General features: G+C 50.9%; 1 protein-coding gene and 1 long non-coding RNA gene across 32 annotated transcripts in view; both read right to left on the bottom strand.

Moving 5' to 3' along the window:
- lrrfip1a (leucine rich repeat (in FLII) interacting protein 1a) overlaps positions 1–19,896 on the bottom strand; it is a 46,784-nt gene that overhangs the window by 6,092 nt on the left and 20,796 nt on the right. For 7 of the 31 annotated variants that reach the window (XM_036132686.1, XM_036132668.1, XM_036132675.1 and 4 more), the window contains 11 exons: positions 18,943–19,041; positions 18,719–18,745; positions 17,643–17,768; positions 14,237–14,308; positions 13,839–14,009; positions 12,761–12,853; positions 11,606–11,698; positions 11,356–11,448; positions 11,144–11,270; positions 8,712–9,050; positions 5,460–8,630 (listed from right to left, as the gene is read on the bottom strand). In XM_036132686.1, coding sequence (XP_035988579.1) covers positions 5,737–8,630; positions 8,712–9,050; positions 11,144–11,270; positions 11,356–11,448; positions 11,606–11,698; positions 12,761–12,853; positions 13,839–14,009; positions 14,237–14,308; positions 17,643–17,768; positions 18,719–18,745; positions 18,943–19,041 — 4,134 coding nt within the window. In that variant the 3' untranslated portion in view covers positions 5,460–5,736. Of the gene's footprint in view, positions 1–677; positions 758–835; positions 957–1,026; positions 1,077–5,451; positions 8,631–8,696; positions 9,051–11,143; positions 11,271–11,355; positions 11,449–11,605; positions 11,699–12,760; positions 12,854–13,838; positions 14,010–14,236; positions 14,309–17,642; positions 17,769–18,718; positions 18,746–18,942; positions 19,042–19,896 lie in introns of those variants that run through there. The other 24 variants (XM_036132693.1, XM_036132671.1, XM_036132689.1 and 21 more) reach the window with 17 other exon arrangements.
- Positions 14,317–17,633, bottom strand: LOC118561015. Its single transcript, XR_004929724.1, has 8 exons — positions 17,427–17,633; positions 17,178–17,261; positions 17,040–17,092; positions 16,296–16,581; positions 16,179–16,262; positions 16,041–16,093; positions 15,479–15,582; positions 14,317–15,347 (listed from the first exon to the last, which is right to left on the bottom strand). It is a non-coding gene; the product is annotated as an uncharacterized LOC118561015 (long non-coding RNA).

The following is a 19,896-nucleotide window of genomic DNA, read 5'->3' as shown; positions in this document are numbered from 1 at the left end:
CATGGGTTCAAAATTCCTTCTACAACATTTTTGAAATAAATATCTGGAAAGTGCGGCGTGCTTTTGTTTGTCTCCAGCAGCTTTGGATGGAGAACATCTAGGAAGATCAGTTTTCAGGTCTTACTACAGATTCAGGTCTGGACTTTGACTAGGCCGTTCTGACCCATGAATCTGCTCTAATCTAAACCATCCCATAACATCTCAGGCTGCAGGTTCAGGCTGGTTCTCCTGCTGGAAGGAGAACCTCCACCTCAGTCTCAGGTTCTCCTGCAGCCTCTAACAGGTTCTCTTCCAGGATGGTCCTGATTTATCTCCATGCATCTCCCCTTTAACTCTGACCTGCTTCCCACAGCATGACGCTGCCACCGCCGTGCTTCACAGTGGGGACGGTGCGTTCAGGGGAACCACCAGTGTTGGTATTTTGCATGTTTGCACATTGGTGGACTTTTTCCTCTGATAACCTCTGAAGAGAATTGGTTGCCCTGGATTTATTTAGGGTTATCTGAGAAAACAAGGCTGAACACAAATCAGATTTGTGATTTATTTTTTAAATGGGTCAGACGGTTCTGGATTGTGTTCCCCTGCAGACCAAAGAACCCCTCAGGACACGTGAAATGGGACTAAATCTAAGGAAGGGTGTGACATAACGAGCTTAACGAGCTGACAGACAATCTCACGTTTTGCTCTAAAGCCGTCACTTCCTGTTCGGCCTTCACCAGTTTGAACTTCAGGTCGTTAATTTGTCGGTTGGCGTCTCCTGCAACAGGAAGAAAAGAGCCCAGATTATCTGAGACGCCATGAGAACCAGCGTGTTCCTAAGCTCTGCTCCACCTACTCTGCAGCTCCATGATGTTTGGGTCGCTCCCGTTTTCAGTGACGTCAGCGTCCGGACTGGAAGCGCCGTCTGAGCCGTTCTTCTGGTTCTTCTGCTCCAGCTGGGCTTTTAGTTTCTTCATCTGCAAAGGAGAAGCAGAGCCTGGTAGTACGTTCTGTGGCTGAGGAAGACTCTGGATGAAGAAGACCAACCTGCTCCATCATCTTCTCCCGCTCATCCACCAGCTTCCTCAGACGAATCTCTGAAAAGACAAAAGAAAACGCCGTGAATCCGTCTTCATCTCTGAGAAATCATCAGTTTGATGCAATCGATCAATTCTTTACATTTTCTTTCCAAGCAGTCGTCCCTGATTGAAGTCTTCGTCTGCAGTTCCTCAGGTTCTCTCCTGTTGCACATGAGAAACCTTTGGAACCCGCCAACCGTTTGATTGTTCTACGTAAAACCACTGGGAGCCCTTCTGCTTCCTATAAAATAAACCCGACTGGAACATTTTGACGCTTTTAAGCTCCGATCAGAGGAAACGGGACATTAATTCAGGATTCCAAGACTAAGAACGTAGAGAACATGGACCCGGTTCTGAAGTCCTTCCACTAAGACTAAGAACGTAGAGAACATGGACCCGGTTCTGAAGTCCTCACTAAGACTAAGAACGTAGAGAACATGGACCCGGTTCTAAAGTCCTTCCACTAAGACCAAGAACGTAGAGAACATGGACCCGGTTCTAAAGTCCTCACTAAGACTAAGAACGTAGAGAACATGGACCCGGTTCTGAAGTCCTCACTAAGACTAAGAACGTAGAGAACATGGACCCGGTCCTGAAGTCCTCACTAAGACTAAGAACGTAGGGAACATGGACCCGGTTCTGAAGTCCTTCCACTAAGACTAAGAACTTAGAGAACATGGACCCGGTTCTGAAGTCCTCACTAAGACTAAGAACGTAGAGAACATGGACCCAGTTCTGAAGTCCTCACTGAGATTAAGAACGTAGAGAACATGGAACCGGTTCTGAAGTCCTCACTGAGACTAAGAACGTAGAGAACATGGACCCGGTTCTGAAGTCCTCACTAAGACTAAGAACCTAGAGAACATGGACCCGGTTCTGAAGTCCTTCCACTAAGACTAAGAACGTAGAGAACATGGACCCGGTTCTGAAGTCCTCACTAAGACTAAGAACGTAGGGAACATGGACCCGGTTCTGAAGTCCTCACTAAGACTAAGAACGTAGAGAACATGGACCCGGTTCTGAAGTCCTCACTGAGACTAAGAACGTAGAGAACATGGACCCGGTTCTGAAGTCCTCACTAAGACTAAGAACGTAGAGAACATGGACCCGGTTCTGAAGTCCTCACTGAGACTAATAAATAAAATAATTGGCATCCTCCCAAACATGATTACCTCGTCCTCAGTAAGTGAGGCAGCATTGGAGGAATCCTTAGAACCTGCGCAGTGTCTGAACTGTTTAGAAGCAGTAGAGCTTTCTGAGCTATCTAAAATTTTAGCTTCATCTAAACCTTCTACCTGTATGTTAGACCCAATCCCAACCAAGTTGTTTAAGGACATATTCCCTCTGATCAGTGGCACTATTTTAGACATGATTAATCTATCCTTAGTAAATGGATATGTACCACAGGTTTTGAAAGTAGCTGTTATTAAACCTTTACTTAAGAAACCTTCTCTTGATCAGGATGAGTTAGTAAACTACAGACCTATATCTAATCTTCTTTTCTTATCTAAAATTCTTGAGAAAGTAGTTGCTAATCAACTTTGTGAACATTTACAAAGTAATGACCTACTTGAGGAGTTTCAGTCAGGCTTCAGAGCTCATCATAGCACTGAAACAGCTCTGGTGAAGGTCACTAATGATATTCTCATGGCCTCAGATAATGGACTTGTGTCTATACTTGTCCTGTTAGATCTCAGTGCTGCATTTGATACAGTTGATCACAATATTCTCCTACAAAGACTTGAACATACTGTAGGGATTAAGGGAAAAGCATTAGGCTGGTTTAAATCTTATCTGTCAGACAGATTCCAATTTGTTAATGTTAATAATAAATCTTCCTCAAACTCTAGGGTCACCTGTGGAGTACCACAGGGTTCAGTCCTTGGACCAATTCTATTTACTATATATATGCTTCCCATTGGCAAAATGATCAGACAGCATGGGATTAATTTCCACTGTTATGCTGATGATACTCAGCTATATTTATCCATAAATCCTGATGAATCCAATCAATTACTTCGACTGCAGTCATGTCTTGATGACATCAAAAGCTGGATGACTTTAAATTTCCTGCATCTAAATTCTGACAAGACCGAAGTTTTAATCTTTGGGCCAGAGTCCTCAAAAAATAAACTTCTTAACCAATCACTTAATCTGGATGGCATTAACTTGGCCTCTGGTAAAAAAGTAAAAAATCTTGGTGTTATTTTTGACCAAGACATGTCATTTAAATCCCATATTAAACAGGTTTCCAGAGTTTCCTTTTTTCACCTCCGGAATATCGCCAGAATTAGAAACATTCTGTCCAGGAGTGATGCTGAAAAACTGGTCCATGCATTTGTTACTTCAAGGCTGGACTATTGTAATTCTTTACTATCAGGAAGTCCACAAAATGCAGTTCAAAGTCTTCAGCTGATCCAAAATGCTGCAGCAAGAGTTCTGATGAAAATCAACAAGAGGGATCATATTTCTCCAATTTTAGCTTCCCTTCATTGGCTTCCTGTTAAATCAAGAATAGAATTTAAAATTCTCCTTCTAACGTATAAAGCCCTTAATAATCAAGCTCCATCATATATCAGAGCTCTGATTACCCCGTATGTTCCTAACAGAGCACTTCGCTCTCAGACTGCAGGTCTGCTGGTGGTTCCTAGAGTCTCTAAAAGTAGAATGGGAGGCAGATCCTTTAGCTATCAGGCTCCTCTCCTGTGGAACCAACTCCCAGTTTTGGTCCGTGAGGCAGACACCCTGTCTACTTTTAAGACTAGGCTTAAAACTTTTCTTTTTGACAAAAATTATAACTAGTGACTCATGTTACTCTCAGCTACCTTTATAGTTTTACTGCTATAGGCTTAGGCTACTGGAGTATATCAGGATCTAATTTTCTCACTCTATTGAGTTCTACTGTTCTTCAATTATGCATTATGTGTTGTCATTTCTGCTTTAACTTTCTGTTCTCTCTCTTTTCTCTTCATAGTAGGTACACCTGGTCTGGCGTTCTGTTAACTGTGACATCATCCAGAGAAGACGGCTCACCCGCTACTACCATCTAATGTAGAACAGATTACTAGATCAATGTGTGCTTCTGTGCTTGTTTGTCTGTCTTGTTGTGTCTCTGTTCTGTCTTCTGTAACCCCAGTCGGTCGAGGCAGATGACCGTTCATACTGAGCCCGGTTCTGCCGGAGGTTTTTCCTTCCCGTTAATGGGGAGTTTTTCTTCCCACTGTCGCTTCATGCTTGCTCAGTATGAGGGATTGCAGCAAAGCCATGTACAATGCAGATGACTCTTCCTGTGGCTCTACGGTTCCCCAGGAGTGAATGCTGCTTGTCGGGACTTTGATGCAATCAACTGGTTTCCTTATATAGGACATTTTTGACCAATCTGTATAATCTGACCCAATCTGTATAATATGATTGAACTTGACTTTGTAAAGTGCCTTGAGATGACATGTTTCATGATTTGGCGCTATATAAATAAAATTGAATTGAATTGAATTGAAGAACGTAGAGAACATGGACCCGGTTCTGAAGTCCTCACTAAGACTAAGAACGTAGAGAACATGGACCCAGTTCTGAAGTCCTTCCACTAAGACTAAGAACGTAGTATGTAAAATCTAAACTGGACCTCATGGAGGTTCTAGGACGGTTCAGCTGCTTGGAAAGAAACTTTAAAGGAACAAATGATGAATCAGGACTTTCACCCAGTGCAGAACACCAGGCATAAATTAAACTAAAGCAGCAAAGATGCATTTCAAAGGAAAAATGGGTGAACATACCAGAGGGGGGGTGCAGCCAATGAGGAGGAGGGGGGGGGGGAGAGAGCCAACACATGCAGCACTGCAGCATCCAGGAGGAGGCGTGATGGAGGAGTGTGTGTGTGTGTGTGTGTGTGTGGGGGGGGGGGGGGGTGTTAGCATGCACAGCTTCACAGACGAGCCGCTGCCTCTTCATCAGCTTTCATCAGAGTCTTTATTCAGATTCAGACAGTTTACAGAACTATTCAGCTGACCGAGCCGCTCCACTGCTCCACCTGATGGAGAACAGGTGGAGCAGCTGGAGCCCAATTAAAAGTTAAACTAATAAAAACGTTTAATGAGACATAAAGACGGAGGTGCAGAAATACGACATCGGTGCAACACAGGGTGAGATAAACGGTTCTGGAGACACGGAGCATCTCAGGTTTATGTTGGTCCTGGTTCTGGTTCTGGTTCTGGTGTGTCCCGTTCAGACCAACATGTGGAACACGTCAAAGTGCAGCGAGGCTTTAAATGTCCTGAAAGCGGCCAGCAGGGGGCGCCGTCAGCCGCTTCCTGACAGGAACAGCAGAGAACCCAGAGGTTCTGATCGGACCGAACCGAACCGGGCCCACATGCAGACCAACGACGGGCGGTCCAGTGATGGCTTTAGCAGCACTTAGCAGAGTTTGGCCGGGCGCCGCAAGAACCGCCACGTTTGGTTCTGAAGGTTCTGAAACAAACTCTTTATTAGCAGAAAGGGGGCGTGGCCAAGCAGATGATGCAGCAGGTGTTCTGCACCTGGGCTTCTGGTGATTTCGTTCTTGGCACCAGATTCTCAGGCCAGGAGGTTCTACAGCGCGGTACTCTGGTACCATGGAACCGTGCCGTCGTTGGTTCTGCATGTGGACCCGTCGGACCGGTTCTGCTGAGTTCTGGACCGCCTGCTAAGACATCTTACAGTCCTCCTTGCCCTTGCCTTTGCTCTTCTTCTTCTTTGGGTCTTTGCCCGCCTGCGGTTCCTCTGCGGCTGCAGCGCCACCTTCTGGAGGCTTTGGGGAACCTGAGAGCAGCTCCACGGCTTCCACCGCTTCCTCCACTGCTGAGGACATCTTCTGCTCCTCCAGGTTCTCCAGAACATCTCCCACCTTCTCAGGCGTGGAGTCCCCACAGGGCAGAGCGTCCTGGAGGCCAGGACCAGAACCTTGGTCCAGCTGATCAGAACCCGTCTCCTCATGTTCTGCGGTGCTTTGGAGAAGCTCTGGCGTCTCGTTGGCTTCGTCTGCTGTAACTTCAGCTCCTTCCTCCTCTTCCTCTTCCTCCTCCTCCTCCACCTGCTCCACCTGCTCAGCTTTGCTGGACAGAGACGACTTGATGGCTTCTTCCATGTCTGAGTCGTCAAAGTCAAACGACTGGCCTTCATCCTCCTCCTCCTCTTCCTCGCCGCTGTCCTGCTGGACGCGTGGAGGAGAATCTTCACCCTCGCTGAGATCTGGACCTTCAGGAGAAGCTCCCTCCTCCTCTGCAGACTTCACCTCCTGGTCTTTGGGAGGTGGAGTCAACACTGCTGGAGGTAGATCTGGTCCACTGCTGCTCTGCCCAGGAGGATCTTCAGGTTCTCCTGCTCCAATCAACTCTTCATCCTGGTGTTGGATCTGTGGATCATCATCTCCTTCAGAGGCCCCTGGTTCTCCTGCGCCTGGCTCCTCCTCAGGTCCAACATCTGGTTCCTTCATGGAGAGGCTGAAGCTGCTGCCTGCTGCGGATTCTTCAGGTTGGTCTTCAGCGACATGGTTTGATGATGAGGAGGCAGATTGCTCCTCGTTCATCTCAGAACCGTTTGTGGACTCCTCCTCAGGAACCTGTGCTTCAGCATCTTCTTCAGCAGGCGACGCCAAGATGTCCTCAGACTTCTTCTGGTCTCCATCCACAGCCTCTGACCCGTCTCTGATGTCTCCTGGTGGAGACTTGTCTCCCTGACTGAACTCTTCATCAGGATCTTCACGCTTCCCAGATGCCAGGAGGTCTTCTGGGTCAGGACTGGTTCTGGAGGCCACCTCTTTAACATCTTCACCCATTTCACACTCATTCATCGTTTCTACTAGAGCAGAACTTTCTGTGGATTCCTGCAGCGGTTCAGGTTCCTCTGGTTCTGAAGGTTCTTCCTGGTTCTGTTGGACCTGAGCGGGCTCCACTCTGCCATCATCAGGAGCTTCTTCCAGCTCATGGTCACCTGGACCATGACCTGCTTCGGCTTCTTGGAGGCCTGAGATGCTGGCGGCATCTTCAGGTGACGTAAGCGGCTGGATGGGATCCTCACATGAGAGGAGAACGGGTTCTGGAGGTTCTGAAGGTTCTGCGCCATCGGCCTCTGGTCCAGATTCCTGGACTGGTCCATCTTGGAGGAATCCTTCAGTGACTTCTGCAGCTTCCTCTGATTCCAGATCCTCTGCCTGTGGAGATGTTCCTTCATGGTTCTGCTCCTCAAAGCGCCCTGATCTTGTTCTGGTGGAACCAGATGTTTCAGGAGAACCAGATGTTTCAGGAGAACCATTGCTTGGTTCTGGCATCTCTCGGCTCCTACGGTTCCCTTCGTCGTCTGAAGCCTGAGGTGGTCTGGACTGTTGGGCCGTGGAGAGGTCTTCTCCTGCGGAGGTGTCTTCACTCCATGCCAACCCTCTGCCAGGATCATCGGTTCTCTCACACGTGAGAACATGGCCTCCTGGATCAGGACCGGACGCTTCAGAACCTTCCTCCTCCGCTTTGGACCCCGTTGCAGATTCTGTGAGGGACCCAACGTGAGAAGAACCTTCTGTGGGTTTTTCTGGACCTTCACACCCCAGCAGCTCCGTCTCTGTGGCCTCCTGGTTCTCATGGAGCTCTGCTCTGGGTTCTGTGGAACCAGGCGACTCGGTTGGGTCCAGAACATCTCCTGACATCTGGGCGCTCACAGGCTTCCGGTTCTCAGGACCGTCTGACCCACCATCCGTCTTCGGTTCTTCCGGGCTGAGGGAACCTTTTTCATCGGGTTCTGCTTTCTCAGGTTCTTGATTGTCCGGACCCAGTTTTGATGAGGCGGACCCACTGGTACCAGGTTCTGCTGTGATCCCGTTATTAGATATGAGTGAATTGTGTTCCGGCTCGGTTCCTCGTTCTTGATCTTTGTGTTCAGGAGCTCCTCCTTTCTTCTTGCCCTTCCTCTTCCTCTTCTTCTTCTTCCCAGAACTTGTAGGAACCGGAGTCTGGTTCTGGACCGCCGGTTCCTCAGCCTCCTCCTGTTCTGGCTCCTCAGGCTCCTCCCGAGGCTCGCTGATGGACCCACCTGGACCCGGTTCTCCTGCTGGTTCTCCAGCTGGTTCTCCAGCTGGTTCTCCTGCTGGTTCTCCAGCTGCCTGAGGCTGTGGAGCGTCACGGACTTCCTGTTTGCCTTCTGGACCTCCTGAGAGGTCGGCGCCGCTCCTTTGGGTTTCTATCTCGGTGAAACCAGGAGGACTGTTGGACGTTCCTCTTTGTGGAAGATGTTCTCCAGAAGCCTCCTGAACGTCTCGGCTGACAATGATTACAGCTTTAGCTTTAGCAGCTGGACGACCAACGGGGTCTGCAGTGTTCTCCCTGTAGAACCCACGTTCTGCGGGGCGTGAGGACGGCTCGTGTTCTGCTGCCGGCGGTCCATCGCGCCTCGTTCCAGCAGCAGGACCTTCTGATCCAACAGGACCTTCTGATCCAGCAGGACCTTCTGATCCAGCAGGACCTTCTGCTTCAGCAGGACCTTCTGATCCAACAGGACCTTCTGATCCAACAGGACCTTCTGATCCAACAGGACCTTCTGCCTCAGCAGGACCTTCTGCTTCAGCAGGACCTTCTGCTTCAGGACCTTCTGCTTCAGGACCTTCTGCTCCAGCAGGACCTTCTGCTTCAGGACCTTCTGCTCCAGCAGGACCTTCTGCTTCAGGACCTTCTGGTCCAGCAGGACCTTCTGCCTCAGCAGGACCTTCTGCTCCAGCAGGACCTTCTGCTTCAGGACCTTCTGATCCAGCAGGACCTTCTGCTCCAGCAGGACCTTCTGATCCAGCAGGACCTTCTGATCCAGCAGGACCTTCTGCTTCAGGACCTTCTGCTTCAGGACCTTCTGCTCCAGCAGGACCTTCTGCCTCAGCAGGACCTTCTGCTTCAGGACCTTCTGCTTCAGGACTGCATCGGTTCTCTGAGTCCTTCTCCAGTCGTGGCTGCGGCTCTGGATCGGGCTCTTCCTCTGTGCCGCCTGGGAGATGATGAAGAGCAAACGATGACAGGACGCCAACAAAAAGAGCTCTCAGCATCTATGAGCTGCATCAGGAGGCGCGTCAGCAGAAGGTAGAACCCCGGACTGATTGTGGGGCAAGAAAGAGAAGCTCAGAGCCAAGATGTCCGACAGAAGCAGGAGAAGCAGGAGAAACGAAGCGAAGAGGAACGCCGACATGAAGAACATTGTTCCCCGTCACCTGGGGGGACCAGAGGAGGCGCTGAGCTGGATTCAGACGATAAAGTAGCGCTGGGCGCGCCGCGGCAGGAGGCGGCAGGAGGCGGCAGGAGGCGGCGCCGCGTCCAGAAACCAACACCGTCAGATTGAAGCCAGAGAACAAATCACTGAGATGATGAGGAGGAAGTCTGCAGACCAGTTATTGGCCTCTAAGGAACAGCAGCATGTTACTTAGAGGGAAAGTTGGCTTTTTCAACAGCAGGTTCTAAGCAGTCAGTATCTTACCTGCATCCACCTGAGGTGAAGCTCGTTAGGGAGGAAGCTAACCAATCATGTGCTGCGTTACTGTGATGCAGTTAAAACATGGACTAATTATGAAGAAGGTTCACCGATACAAAGCAGGCTAACCTGCTGACACATCGGGTCAGAACCAGAACCTAAACGTTGATCTACAGGTAGGCCGGGCTCGTCACGTAACGCTTCTAAATCCCTGCGAGGGTTTCCAGTTTGCTAGATGTCCAAGCGCTCAGATGACAGTAATCCTGAGTTCTCATTGGACAGATTTACACACAGACTTAACTTCTAACTCTTCATAGAAGGTACACCTGGTCTGGTGTTCTGTTAGCTGTGACATCATCAGGGGAGGCAGATCATCGTCTATTACCATCTAACATAGAAAGTACTCCTGGGTCAATGTGAGCTTCTGTGCTTTCTGTGTCTCTGCTCTGTCTTCTCTAACATAGAAAGTACTCCTAGGTCAATGTGAGCTTCTGAGCTTTCTGTGTCTCTGCTCTGTCTTCTCTAACATAGAAAGTACTCCTGGGTCAATGTGAGCTTCTGTGCTTTCTGTGTCTCTGCTCTGTCTTCTCTAAGCCCCAGTGGGTGGAGGCAGATGAGCGTTCACACTGAGCCTGGTTCTGGTTCTGCTGGAGGTTCTCCTCCCTGTTAAAGGGGAGTTTTCCTCTCCACTGTCGCTTCATGCATGCTCAGTATGAGGGATTGCTGCAAAGCCATCAACAATGCAGACGACTGTCCACTGTGGCTCTACGCTCTTTCAGGAGGAGTGAATGCTGCTTGGAGAGACTTGATGCAACCTGCTGGGTTTCCTTAGAGAGGAAACTTTCTCACCAACCTGGAGGATCTGATGGAAGCTGACTCTGGAAAGAACCTTGAGATGATGTGATGTGATGCAATAGAAATAAAACTGAATTGAACTGAAGTCAGATTCCAGCAGCAAACTTTGTTTCTGCTGCTCTTTATAAACATTCGGCTGATTTGATTCGTTTTCCTTTCATGTGTTTTTTTTACACACGTTTCCACTTCAGACGTGGAACTAAGCGTGAGAACAGCTCCACAGATATAGACACCATAGATGTCACGCTCTACCCGGTCCATTGCATTGTGGGATTTAGAGTTTTAGGGGTGTGAATACTACACACACAGGTAAGTTACTGACTGCTTAAACCTACTTTAAATAACAAACTGTCCCTTTAAGAGGCAAAGCCGGTGATTCTCTGTGTTTTTCTGGTTTTCTAAGTTAATTCCAGCCTAACTTTTAACCTGTTCACTGACGCATGCAGGTTGTTTAAACACAGATGCAGGTTCCAGGTTGAGGGTTGAAAACTGTGGAGCTCCTCAGGGCTCTGAACTCCAAACTGAGACTTTATTAAAGTCACATGTGGAACAATTTGGATGGTTTAACCGAAGATAACAAGTGAATTTATTCTGCAAACACTTTCTGCTCCACAGGCGAGGTTCCAGAGAGCCACAGAGGATCACCGAGCTTTTCAGGATGAAAAACTAGAAACCAAAGGGGGGGGGGTGGAGACGGTGCAGCGCTGCAGGCTCCTCTAGTCGCACGCTGAGCCATGCGGCAGAAGGACGGCGGGTTTTACCGAGCACGCTGTTCCCTTCGGTGGGAGCCGCCTGGGAACCGGGTTCTGCTGCAGCGGCGCCGTCCAGCTCCGCCTCTCCTGCCCCCCCGTTGGTGCTGAGGTCGGGTCCCAGGACGATCCCGTGTTTCTGCAGAGAGGAGCCAGAGGTTAGCGGCAGAGGAGGCGGCAGAGGAGGCGGCGGGACGCGGAGCTGCTCCGCACACGCCCGGTACCTTCAGAACATCCTTCAGCTTCACCACCTCCTCTCTGAGCTCGTCTCGCTCCGTTCGGATGGCGTCAGAATATTCTTTCTGCCGCTCCAACGCCTGAGCGGAGCCGGCCAGCAGGGGGCAGAGGAGAGCCGGCCAGCAGGGGGCAGAGGAGAGCCGGCCAGCAGGGGGCAGAGGAGAGCCAGGACAGCAGTGAGAGACGGAAACAAGGCATGCAAAGAAGGAGCTGCTCTACGCCACGTTACGCCCATACCCCGATTTTCTTATCCTTCCACTCCAGCGTCTCCTGGAGGTCGGCTATCTCTCTAGCGCAGCCGTCCTGCTTCAGCCGCAGCTGACGGATCTCCTGGAGGAGGAGAAGAGGAGGAAGAGGAGGAAGAGGAGGAAGAAGGAGGCGAGCTGTGAGTGTTACTGCGTGCAGAGAGGAAGAGGAACCGTGAGTTTAGCCCGACGTGCAGCTTCAGCCAGAGGTCATGTGACCCGAGAGGAGGGGGGGGGGGGGGAGGAGGTAGAGGAGGAGGAGAAGAGGAGGAAGAGGAGGAAGAAGGAGGCGAGCTGTGAGTGTTACTGCGTGCAGAGAGGAAGAGGAACCGTGAGTTTTAGCCCGACGTGCAGCTTCAGCCAGAGGTCATGTGACCCGTGAGGAGGGGGGAGGGGGGAAGAGGAGGAAGAGGAGGAGGTGGTAGAGGAGGAGGAAGAGGAGGAGGATGTAGAGGAGGAAGAGGGGGTTGTAGAGGAGGAAGAGGAGGTTGTAGAGGAGGAAGAGGAGGAGGAATAGGAGGAAGAAGATGAGGGAGGAAGAGGAGGTAGTAAAGGAGGAAGAGGAGGTAGTAGAGGAGGAGGAAGAGGATGAGGAGGAAGAGGAGGTTGTAGAGGAGGAAGAGGAGGAGGAAGAGGAGGATGAGGAAGAAGAGGTAAGAGGAGGATGAGTAGGAGGAGGAGGTAGAGGAGGAAGAGGAGGAGGTGGTAGAGGAGAAGGTAGAGGAGGTAGGAGGAGGAAGATGTAGAGGAGGAAGAGGAGGAGGAGGAGGAAGAGGAATAGGAGAAGGTAGAGGAGGAAAAGGGGGAGGAAGATGTAGAGAAGGAAGAGAAGGAGGAGGAAGAAGAGGAAGAGGAGGTTGTGGAGGAGGAGGTAGATGAGGAGGAGGAAGATGAGGAGGAGGAGGTAGTAGAGGAGGAGGAAGAGGAGGAAGTAGTAGAGGAGGAGGAAGAGGAGGAGGAGGATGAGGAGGAAGAGGAGGAGAGGGAAAGAGGAGGATGAGTAGGAGGATGAGTAGGAGGAGGAAGAGGAGGAGGAAGAGGAGGAGGAAAGAGGAGGGTGAGGAGGAGGAGGTAGAGGAGGAGGATGAGGAGGAAGAGGATGAGGAAGAGGAGGTAGAGGAGGATGAGGAAGAAGAGGAGGACTCACGTTGAGCAGCTCTTCGCTCTGCTTCAGCGTCTGCTTCATCTCGCTGAACTGGAACTGCAGAACTTCGTAGGCGTGCTTCTGACGCTCAAAGTCCTGCAGGAACAAAGAGCGGTGAGACCGTACCGACCGGTTTCAGCCGGCCGGTACCGACCGGTTCCAGCCGGCCGGTACCGACCGGTTCCAGCCGGCCGGTACCGACCGGTTCCAGCCGGTACCGACCGGTCCGATCTTGATATACCAAAGAATTATTTTTGCTCTTTGACAAAATATTATGGGAAGAACTTGTTTTTGAGTTCACATAAACTAAGAGCAATATATCTCATTTTGTTCTTTTATTTCTCTGAGTTTCTTATATTCCCGCCTGAGTTCACCTGAAACTGGGAGCAACACGTTAAGCTCTGAGTTTTGCCTCTTATTTTGTTTCTCAGACTGATTTCACACAAAACTAAGAACATGTGTTATTTTGTTATAACTTGTTTTAACTTTTGGTGGGAATGTGTTGTGGGAAAGACTGATTCAATCTCTCTATTCCTTATTTTGCTCATATTTTCTTTATATTTGAGTTAGCGATGTTATTTGGCTTCACACACTGCTGAGATGCTGGGAACGGTTTCTGTTCTGGAAACGGGACGAACAGATCAGCTGGGAGAGAACTGGCCACTCTGGCTTCCACCTGATATTTTATTTATGAGTATATAAATAAATAAATGTTTATAAATAAATAAATAAATAAATATAAAGAGTCCGGTAGAGTCTGCCGTGGGTTTTGGTACGGACGCCCGGCCGCGTGGATGTTGATTCTAGAATCTGTGGAACATCACGCCTGTTTGAAAGCTTGTTGCTTTAATGCGTGCTACGTTGCTATATTCTGTGGGGAATAAAGGACATTTATCCAGGATTGGTGTTTGAGTCATTATTTGTGTGTCGCCGATCTCTCCTGACCCTGAAATAAAAGTTTCATAAAACAGATCTGAACCCAGACCGCTTCCTGTCAGCCGCTCATGAATGAAGCTGAGGCTGGAGACGCTAAAACCAGAACCATGGAGCAGAACCTCCACAGAACCTCCAGAGAACCCACCTTGACCTTCTCCTCGTGTTCCCGCCGCGACTCGGACAGCAGCTCCTCCAGCTCCATCAGCGAGTCCTTGAGCGTGTCCACCTGGTACATCAGGTTGTTCTTCTCGTTGTCCAGCTGGGCGTTGGACACCATGGCCTTACGGTACTTCTCCTCCGCTTCAGCCACGGCGTCCTGAAGGAGAGGACAGGAGACAGAGGACGCTCAGCAGGACAACGGGAGCCCACCACACCAGAAGCATCAGGAGCATGAAGATGCAGCCATGACAGCAGGTTCTGCAGGTTCTGCAGGTTCTGGACAAACCTGCAGCGTTCTGCAGAAGCAACGTTTGTCCAGAAGCTGCAGATGTGAAACATTGAGCTGATCAGAGCAAAGCTTCAGCGAGGAGGACCTTCTGGTACCTTGGCTTCTCTCAGGTTCTGCAGGTACTTTGCTTCCACATCCTGAATCTGATCTTTCAGTTCATGGATCTCCTGGAGGACAGAGCGGCGCCGGCAGAGGAGGAGGAGGAGGAGCAGTGATGAAGAGCAGCGTGGAGATGAAGGTGGAGCAGAGAAGCAGGTGAGGAGAGCAGGAAGAGACGTGATGCACAGAAAGAGCCATCAGAGCATGAAGGTCCACCTTCAGTCAGAGGTCCACTAAAGCAACAGAACCTGGAACAGAACCGGGCCTAACCAACCTTCCCCAGAACCTTCCACAAAACTAGTCAGGACCGCATCTGGACCAGAACCAGAGGAACCACCCGCCACTGAGACACAGGTTTACAGACAGGACCAGAAGTTCTGGACAGGACCAGAACCTGACCAGAAGTTCTGGTCCTGACCAGCTAGATGCTGTGTTATAACCCACAGATGACCCAAACACAAAGCCTGAAAGCCTCCAGCAAGTTCCACCATGATGGTTCTGGTAATATCAGAACCCGGGTCGTGTTCTGGTCTCTGCTCGGTAATCTGATTACATCCTGGTTCCTGAAACAGGCTCCTCCTGTAGAAACACACCTCAGATGTTTTTACCAACCCACAAGATAAACTGGACCTGAACCATGAAGGTCATCCATCCCACCTGGACCTCAACCATCTCCATCCCACCTGGACCTCAATCATCTCCATCCCACCTGGACCTCAACCATCTCCATCCCACATGGACCTCAATCATCTCCATCCCACCTGGACCTCAACCATCTCCATCCCACCTGGACCTCAACCATCTCCATCCCACATGGACCTCAACCATCTCCATCCCACCTGGACCTCAATCATCATCCATCCCACCTGGACCTCAACCATCTCCATCCCACATGGACCTCAACCATCATCCATCCCACCTGGACCTCAACCATCTCCATCCCACATGGACCTCAACCATCTCCATCCCACCTGGACCTCAACCATATTCATCCCACATGGACCTCAATCATCTCCATCCCACCTGGACCTCAACCATCTCCATCCCACCTGGACCTCAACCATCTCCATCCCACATGGACCTCAATCATCTCCATCCCACCTGGACCTCAATCATCTCCATCCCACCTGGACCTCAACCATTATCCATCCCACCTGGACCTAAACCATCTCCATCCCATATGGACCTCAACCATCTCCATCCCACATGGACCTCAACCATCTCCATCCCATCTGGACCTCAATCATCTCCATCCCACCTGGACCTCAACCATCTCCATCCCACCTGGACCTCAACCATCTCCATCCCACATGGACCTCAACCATCTCCATCCCACCTGGACCTCAATCATCTCCATCCCACCTGGACCTAAACCATTATCCATCCCACCTGGACCTAAACCATCTCCATCCCATATGGACCTCAACCATCTCCATCCCATATGGACCTCAACCATCTCCATCCCACATGGACCTCAACCATCATCCATCCCACCTGGACCTCAATCATCTCCATCCCACATGGACCTCAACCATCTCCATCCCACATGGACCTCAACCATCTCCATCCCACATGGACCTCAATCATCTCCATCCCACCTGGACCTCAATCATCTCCATCCCACCTGGACCTCAACCATCTCCATCCCACATGGACCTCAATCATCTCCATCATCCATCCCACCTGGACCTCAATCATCTCCATCATCCATCCCACATGGACCTCAATCATCTCCATCCCACCTGGACCTCAATCATCTCCATCCCACATGGACCTCAACCATCTCCATCCCACATGGACCTCAATCATCTCCATCATCCATCCCACCTGGACCTCAATCATCTCCATCCCACCTGGACCTCAACCATCTCCATCCCACCTGGACGTCAATCATCTCCATCCCACATGGACCTCAATCATCTCCATCATCCATCCCACATGGACCTCAATCATCTCCATCCCACCTGGACCTCAATCATCTCCATCCCACCTGGACCTCAACCATCTCCATCCCACCTGGACCTCAATCATCTCCATCATACATCCCACCTGGACCTCAATCATCTCCATCCCACCTGGACCTCAACCATCTCCATCCCACCTGGACCTCAATCATCTCCATCCCACCTGGACCTCAACCATCTCCATCCCACCTGGACCTCAACCATCTCCATCCCACATGGACCTCAACCATCTCCATCCCACATGGACCTCAACCATCTCCATCCCACCTGGACCTCAATCATCTCCATCCCACCTGGACCTCAACCATCTCCATCCCACCTGGACCTCAACCATCTCCATCCCACATGGACCTCAACCATCTCCATCCCACCTGGACCTCAATCATCTCCATCCCACCTGGACCTAAACCATTATCCATCCCACCTGGACCTCAACCATCTCCATCCCATATGGACCTCAACCATCTCCATCCCATATGGACCTCAACCATCTCCATCCCACATGGACCTCAACCATCATCCATCCCACCTGGACCTCAATCATCTCCATCCCACATGGACCTCAACCATCTCCATCCCACATGGACCTCAACCATCTCCATCCCACATGGACCTCAATCATCTCCATCCCACCTGGACCTCAATCATCTCCATCCCACCTGGACCTCAACCATCTCCATCCCACATGGACCTCAATCATCTCCATCATCCATCCCACCTGGACCTCAATCATCTCCATCATCCATCCCACATGGACCTCAATCATCTCCATCCCACCTGGACCTCAATCATCTCCATCCCACATGGACCTCAACCATCTCCATCCCACATGGACCTCAATCATCTCCATCATCCATCCCACCTGGACCTCAATCATCTCCATCCCACCTGGACCTCAACCATCTCCATCCCACCTGGACGTCAATCATCTCCATCCCACATGGACCTCAATCATCTCCATCATCCATCCCACATGGACCTCAATCATCTCCATCCCACCTGGACCTCAATCATCTCCATCCCACCTGGACCTCAACCATCTCCATCCCACCTGGACCTCAATCATCTCCATCATACATCCCACCTGGACCTCAATCATCTCCATCCCACCTGGACCTCAACCATCTCCATCCCACCTGGACCTCAATCATCATCCATCCCACATGGACCTCAACCATCATCCATCCCACATGGACCTTAATCATCTCCATCCTCCCTGGACCTCAATCATCTCCATCCCACCTGGACCTCAATCATCTCCATCCCACCTGGACCTCAACCATCATCCATCCCACCTGGACCTCAATCATCTCCATCCCACCTGGACCTCAACCATCTCCATCCCACCTGGACCTCAATCATCATCCATCCCACCTGGACCTCAATCATCATCCATCCCACCTGGACCTCAATCATCTCCATCCCACCTGGACCTTACCTTGATTTCTCGTATGGAGCTCTCGGCGTCCACGGTCAAGGCCGTGTCTCCGCTTCCTCTCCTGGAGGACGTTCCACCCAGGGAGGTGAGGGTTCCTGCTGTGAGGGCCGAAGCGGCGCGAGGTCCCTGGAAAGAGAACGGGTCGGGTCAGAGCTGCTGGCCTTCAGAACTTCATGTTCTTCCTTCTAGCAGTCAGATCTACAGTGTCTCCTTCAACAGTTCTCCTGGTTCTTTGGTGGTCTTCAGAGGTTTGGTCTTTGGTTCTGACCCAAAGAAACGGAGCAGAATAAAGGAGGAACGTCCTTCACTGGTCGCTCTCAGGGTGCTGCATGACCACCATGAAGAACGTCCTGAGATCCCACCAGAACACCTACAGAACCTCCTGTGGCTGCAGGTCTTCTGGGGTTTGGTTCCACCAGCTCTGAACGTCTCCAGACTGAAGCTGGATGGAGAACATCTGGGAACCTCACGTTGTGCCACAGGTTCTCATGGTTCTGGGATGTTCTGGGGATGAGCTGGTCAGAACTTCTCTGGCTCGGTGAACAGAGCATCGCCCCCATTAACCTTTTTACAGGTTGTAGTGTTTAATAGTAGATCTAACTGGGTCGGTGCTGCTGGTTCTGATCAGAACCTTAATAGAAACGACCCAAACTGAAGGCTGATTGGTCAAAACGACCAGCAGCTGGACCATCTGGACCTCTGGAGGACCTCTGATCCAAAAGCCTCAGAACCCGGCTGGAAGCAGCAGGTTTATAGACCCAGAACCGTCACACCAACCGGGTCAATCGGGTCACTAACGGGTCATTAGGACACGGGTCACTGGCGCCGCCTTCTGCTGAGCTTCCTGGAGACCCAAACATCTCCCATGGCATCATGGGAGATGTTTGGGTCTCATGTCTCAAGGTGTGATTGGCTCAGAACTTTGTTTCCACGGCTCTGGACCGACCCGGCAGCAGCTGGTCGTCCTGATGTTCATCTCTCTCTACAGACGGATCAGCTGTTGTTCTGGGCGGTTCTGGACGCCTGAAAGGGAACAACGGAGCAGAACTATCAGGTTAGAACGTCAGGTTCCTCACCTTTTCGTTGTAGTCTCTGTCCTCCACCTGCGGAGACAAAGGACCCAGAGTCAGGACAAGCAGAGGACGAAGAAGAAGACGGCAGCGACATCTCAGCAGCGGACCGACCAGAACCTCACAGCCAGGTTAGTCACAGAAAAACCACAGAAGAAGAAGCTCTATCCTCCACCACGCCACAGCAGGAAGTCCACACGGCACGCCAGACTCGGCTCACAGGAACTCACGGGGGGGAAGTCCGGGATGGAGACGTCGTCCAGGCTGGTGGAGAGGACACTGCTGCTGACGGCGCTCCTCAGGAGGCTGGCCACAGAGCCGCAGTTCTCCTGCAGCGGCCAGCAGGGGGCGACACAACAAGTCAGGGACCAACCTGCTGCCAGGCTCCTTCCTCAGAGCAAACAAGGTGCATGCTGGGAGCCACACACTCAGGTGCAGCTGAGGGGGTCTGCTACCTGGACGGACCGCGTTGATCTGGACTCAAAGTAGAAGTTCTCACGGTGGAGAACTCTAACTGGGGGGGGTTCTGCTCAGACAGAACCTGAAACAGAACCGGGTTCCTGGGTTTCACAGCGTGTTCATGCATCACACAGCAAACAAAGTGTTAGAATGTTCCAGGACTTCAGGAGTTCAGATGCAGAGATCCGAGGAGAACCCGGACCTGCTTCCCCAGAAACCCGGGGGCCATAAGGGAGACCTGTATGGTCCCTGCAGAGAGTTCTGGGTCTGGCCCGGTTCTCCTCCCAGTGGGACTTCTGGACCAGCTCCAGAAGAACAACCATCTCAACGCTGACCAGGTTAACAGCTTCATCAGCTGAGGTCCGAGTCTCTGGAGTTCTGGAGACCACCAAGCACCGCCTCATCCTTCTCTACTCACCAGAGACCCGGACCCGGTTCTGAAGCAGCACTAGAACACGATGATTCTGGTTCTGGAGTCTCCAGAGGTCCAGAGTCCTTCTAAAGAAAGCTAATTACCACCAACAGCATCCAGAACCTCAGCTGGTTCCATCAGCTGCTGGATGAAGGTTCTGGCTGCAGAACCTTCTGGCTGTCCAGCTGTGGTTCCTGTCAGGAGGTCCATCAGAACAGAACATCTGAACCTCCTACAAACGGACCTTTGGACCCAACCGGGTCGACAATCAGAAATTACAGAACCTGTATTTTTATTTCTTCACTCTCAACCG

Source organism: Fundulus heteroclitus, unplaced genomic scaffold (genome assembly GCF_011125445.2).
Source record: "Fundulus heteroclitus isolate FHET01 unplaced genomic scaffold, MU-UCD_Fhet_4.1 scaffold_53, whole genome shotgun sequence".
Taxonomy (NCBI): domain Eukaryota; kingdom Metazoa; phylum Chordata; class Actinopteri; order Cyprinodontiformes; family Fundulidae; genus Fundulus; species Fundulus heteroclitus.
This window is presented reverse-complemented; position numbering and strand designations above follow the sequence as displayed.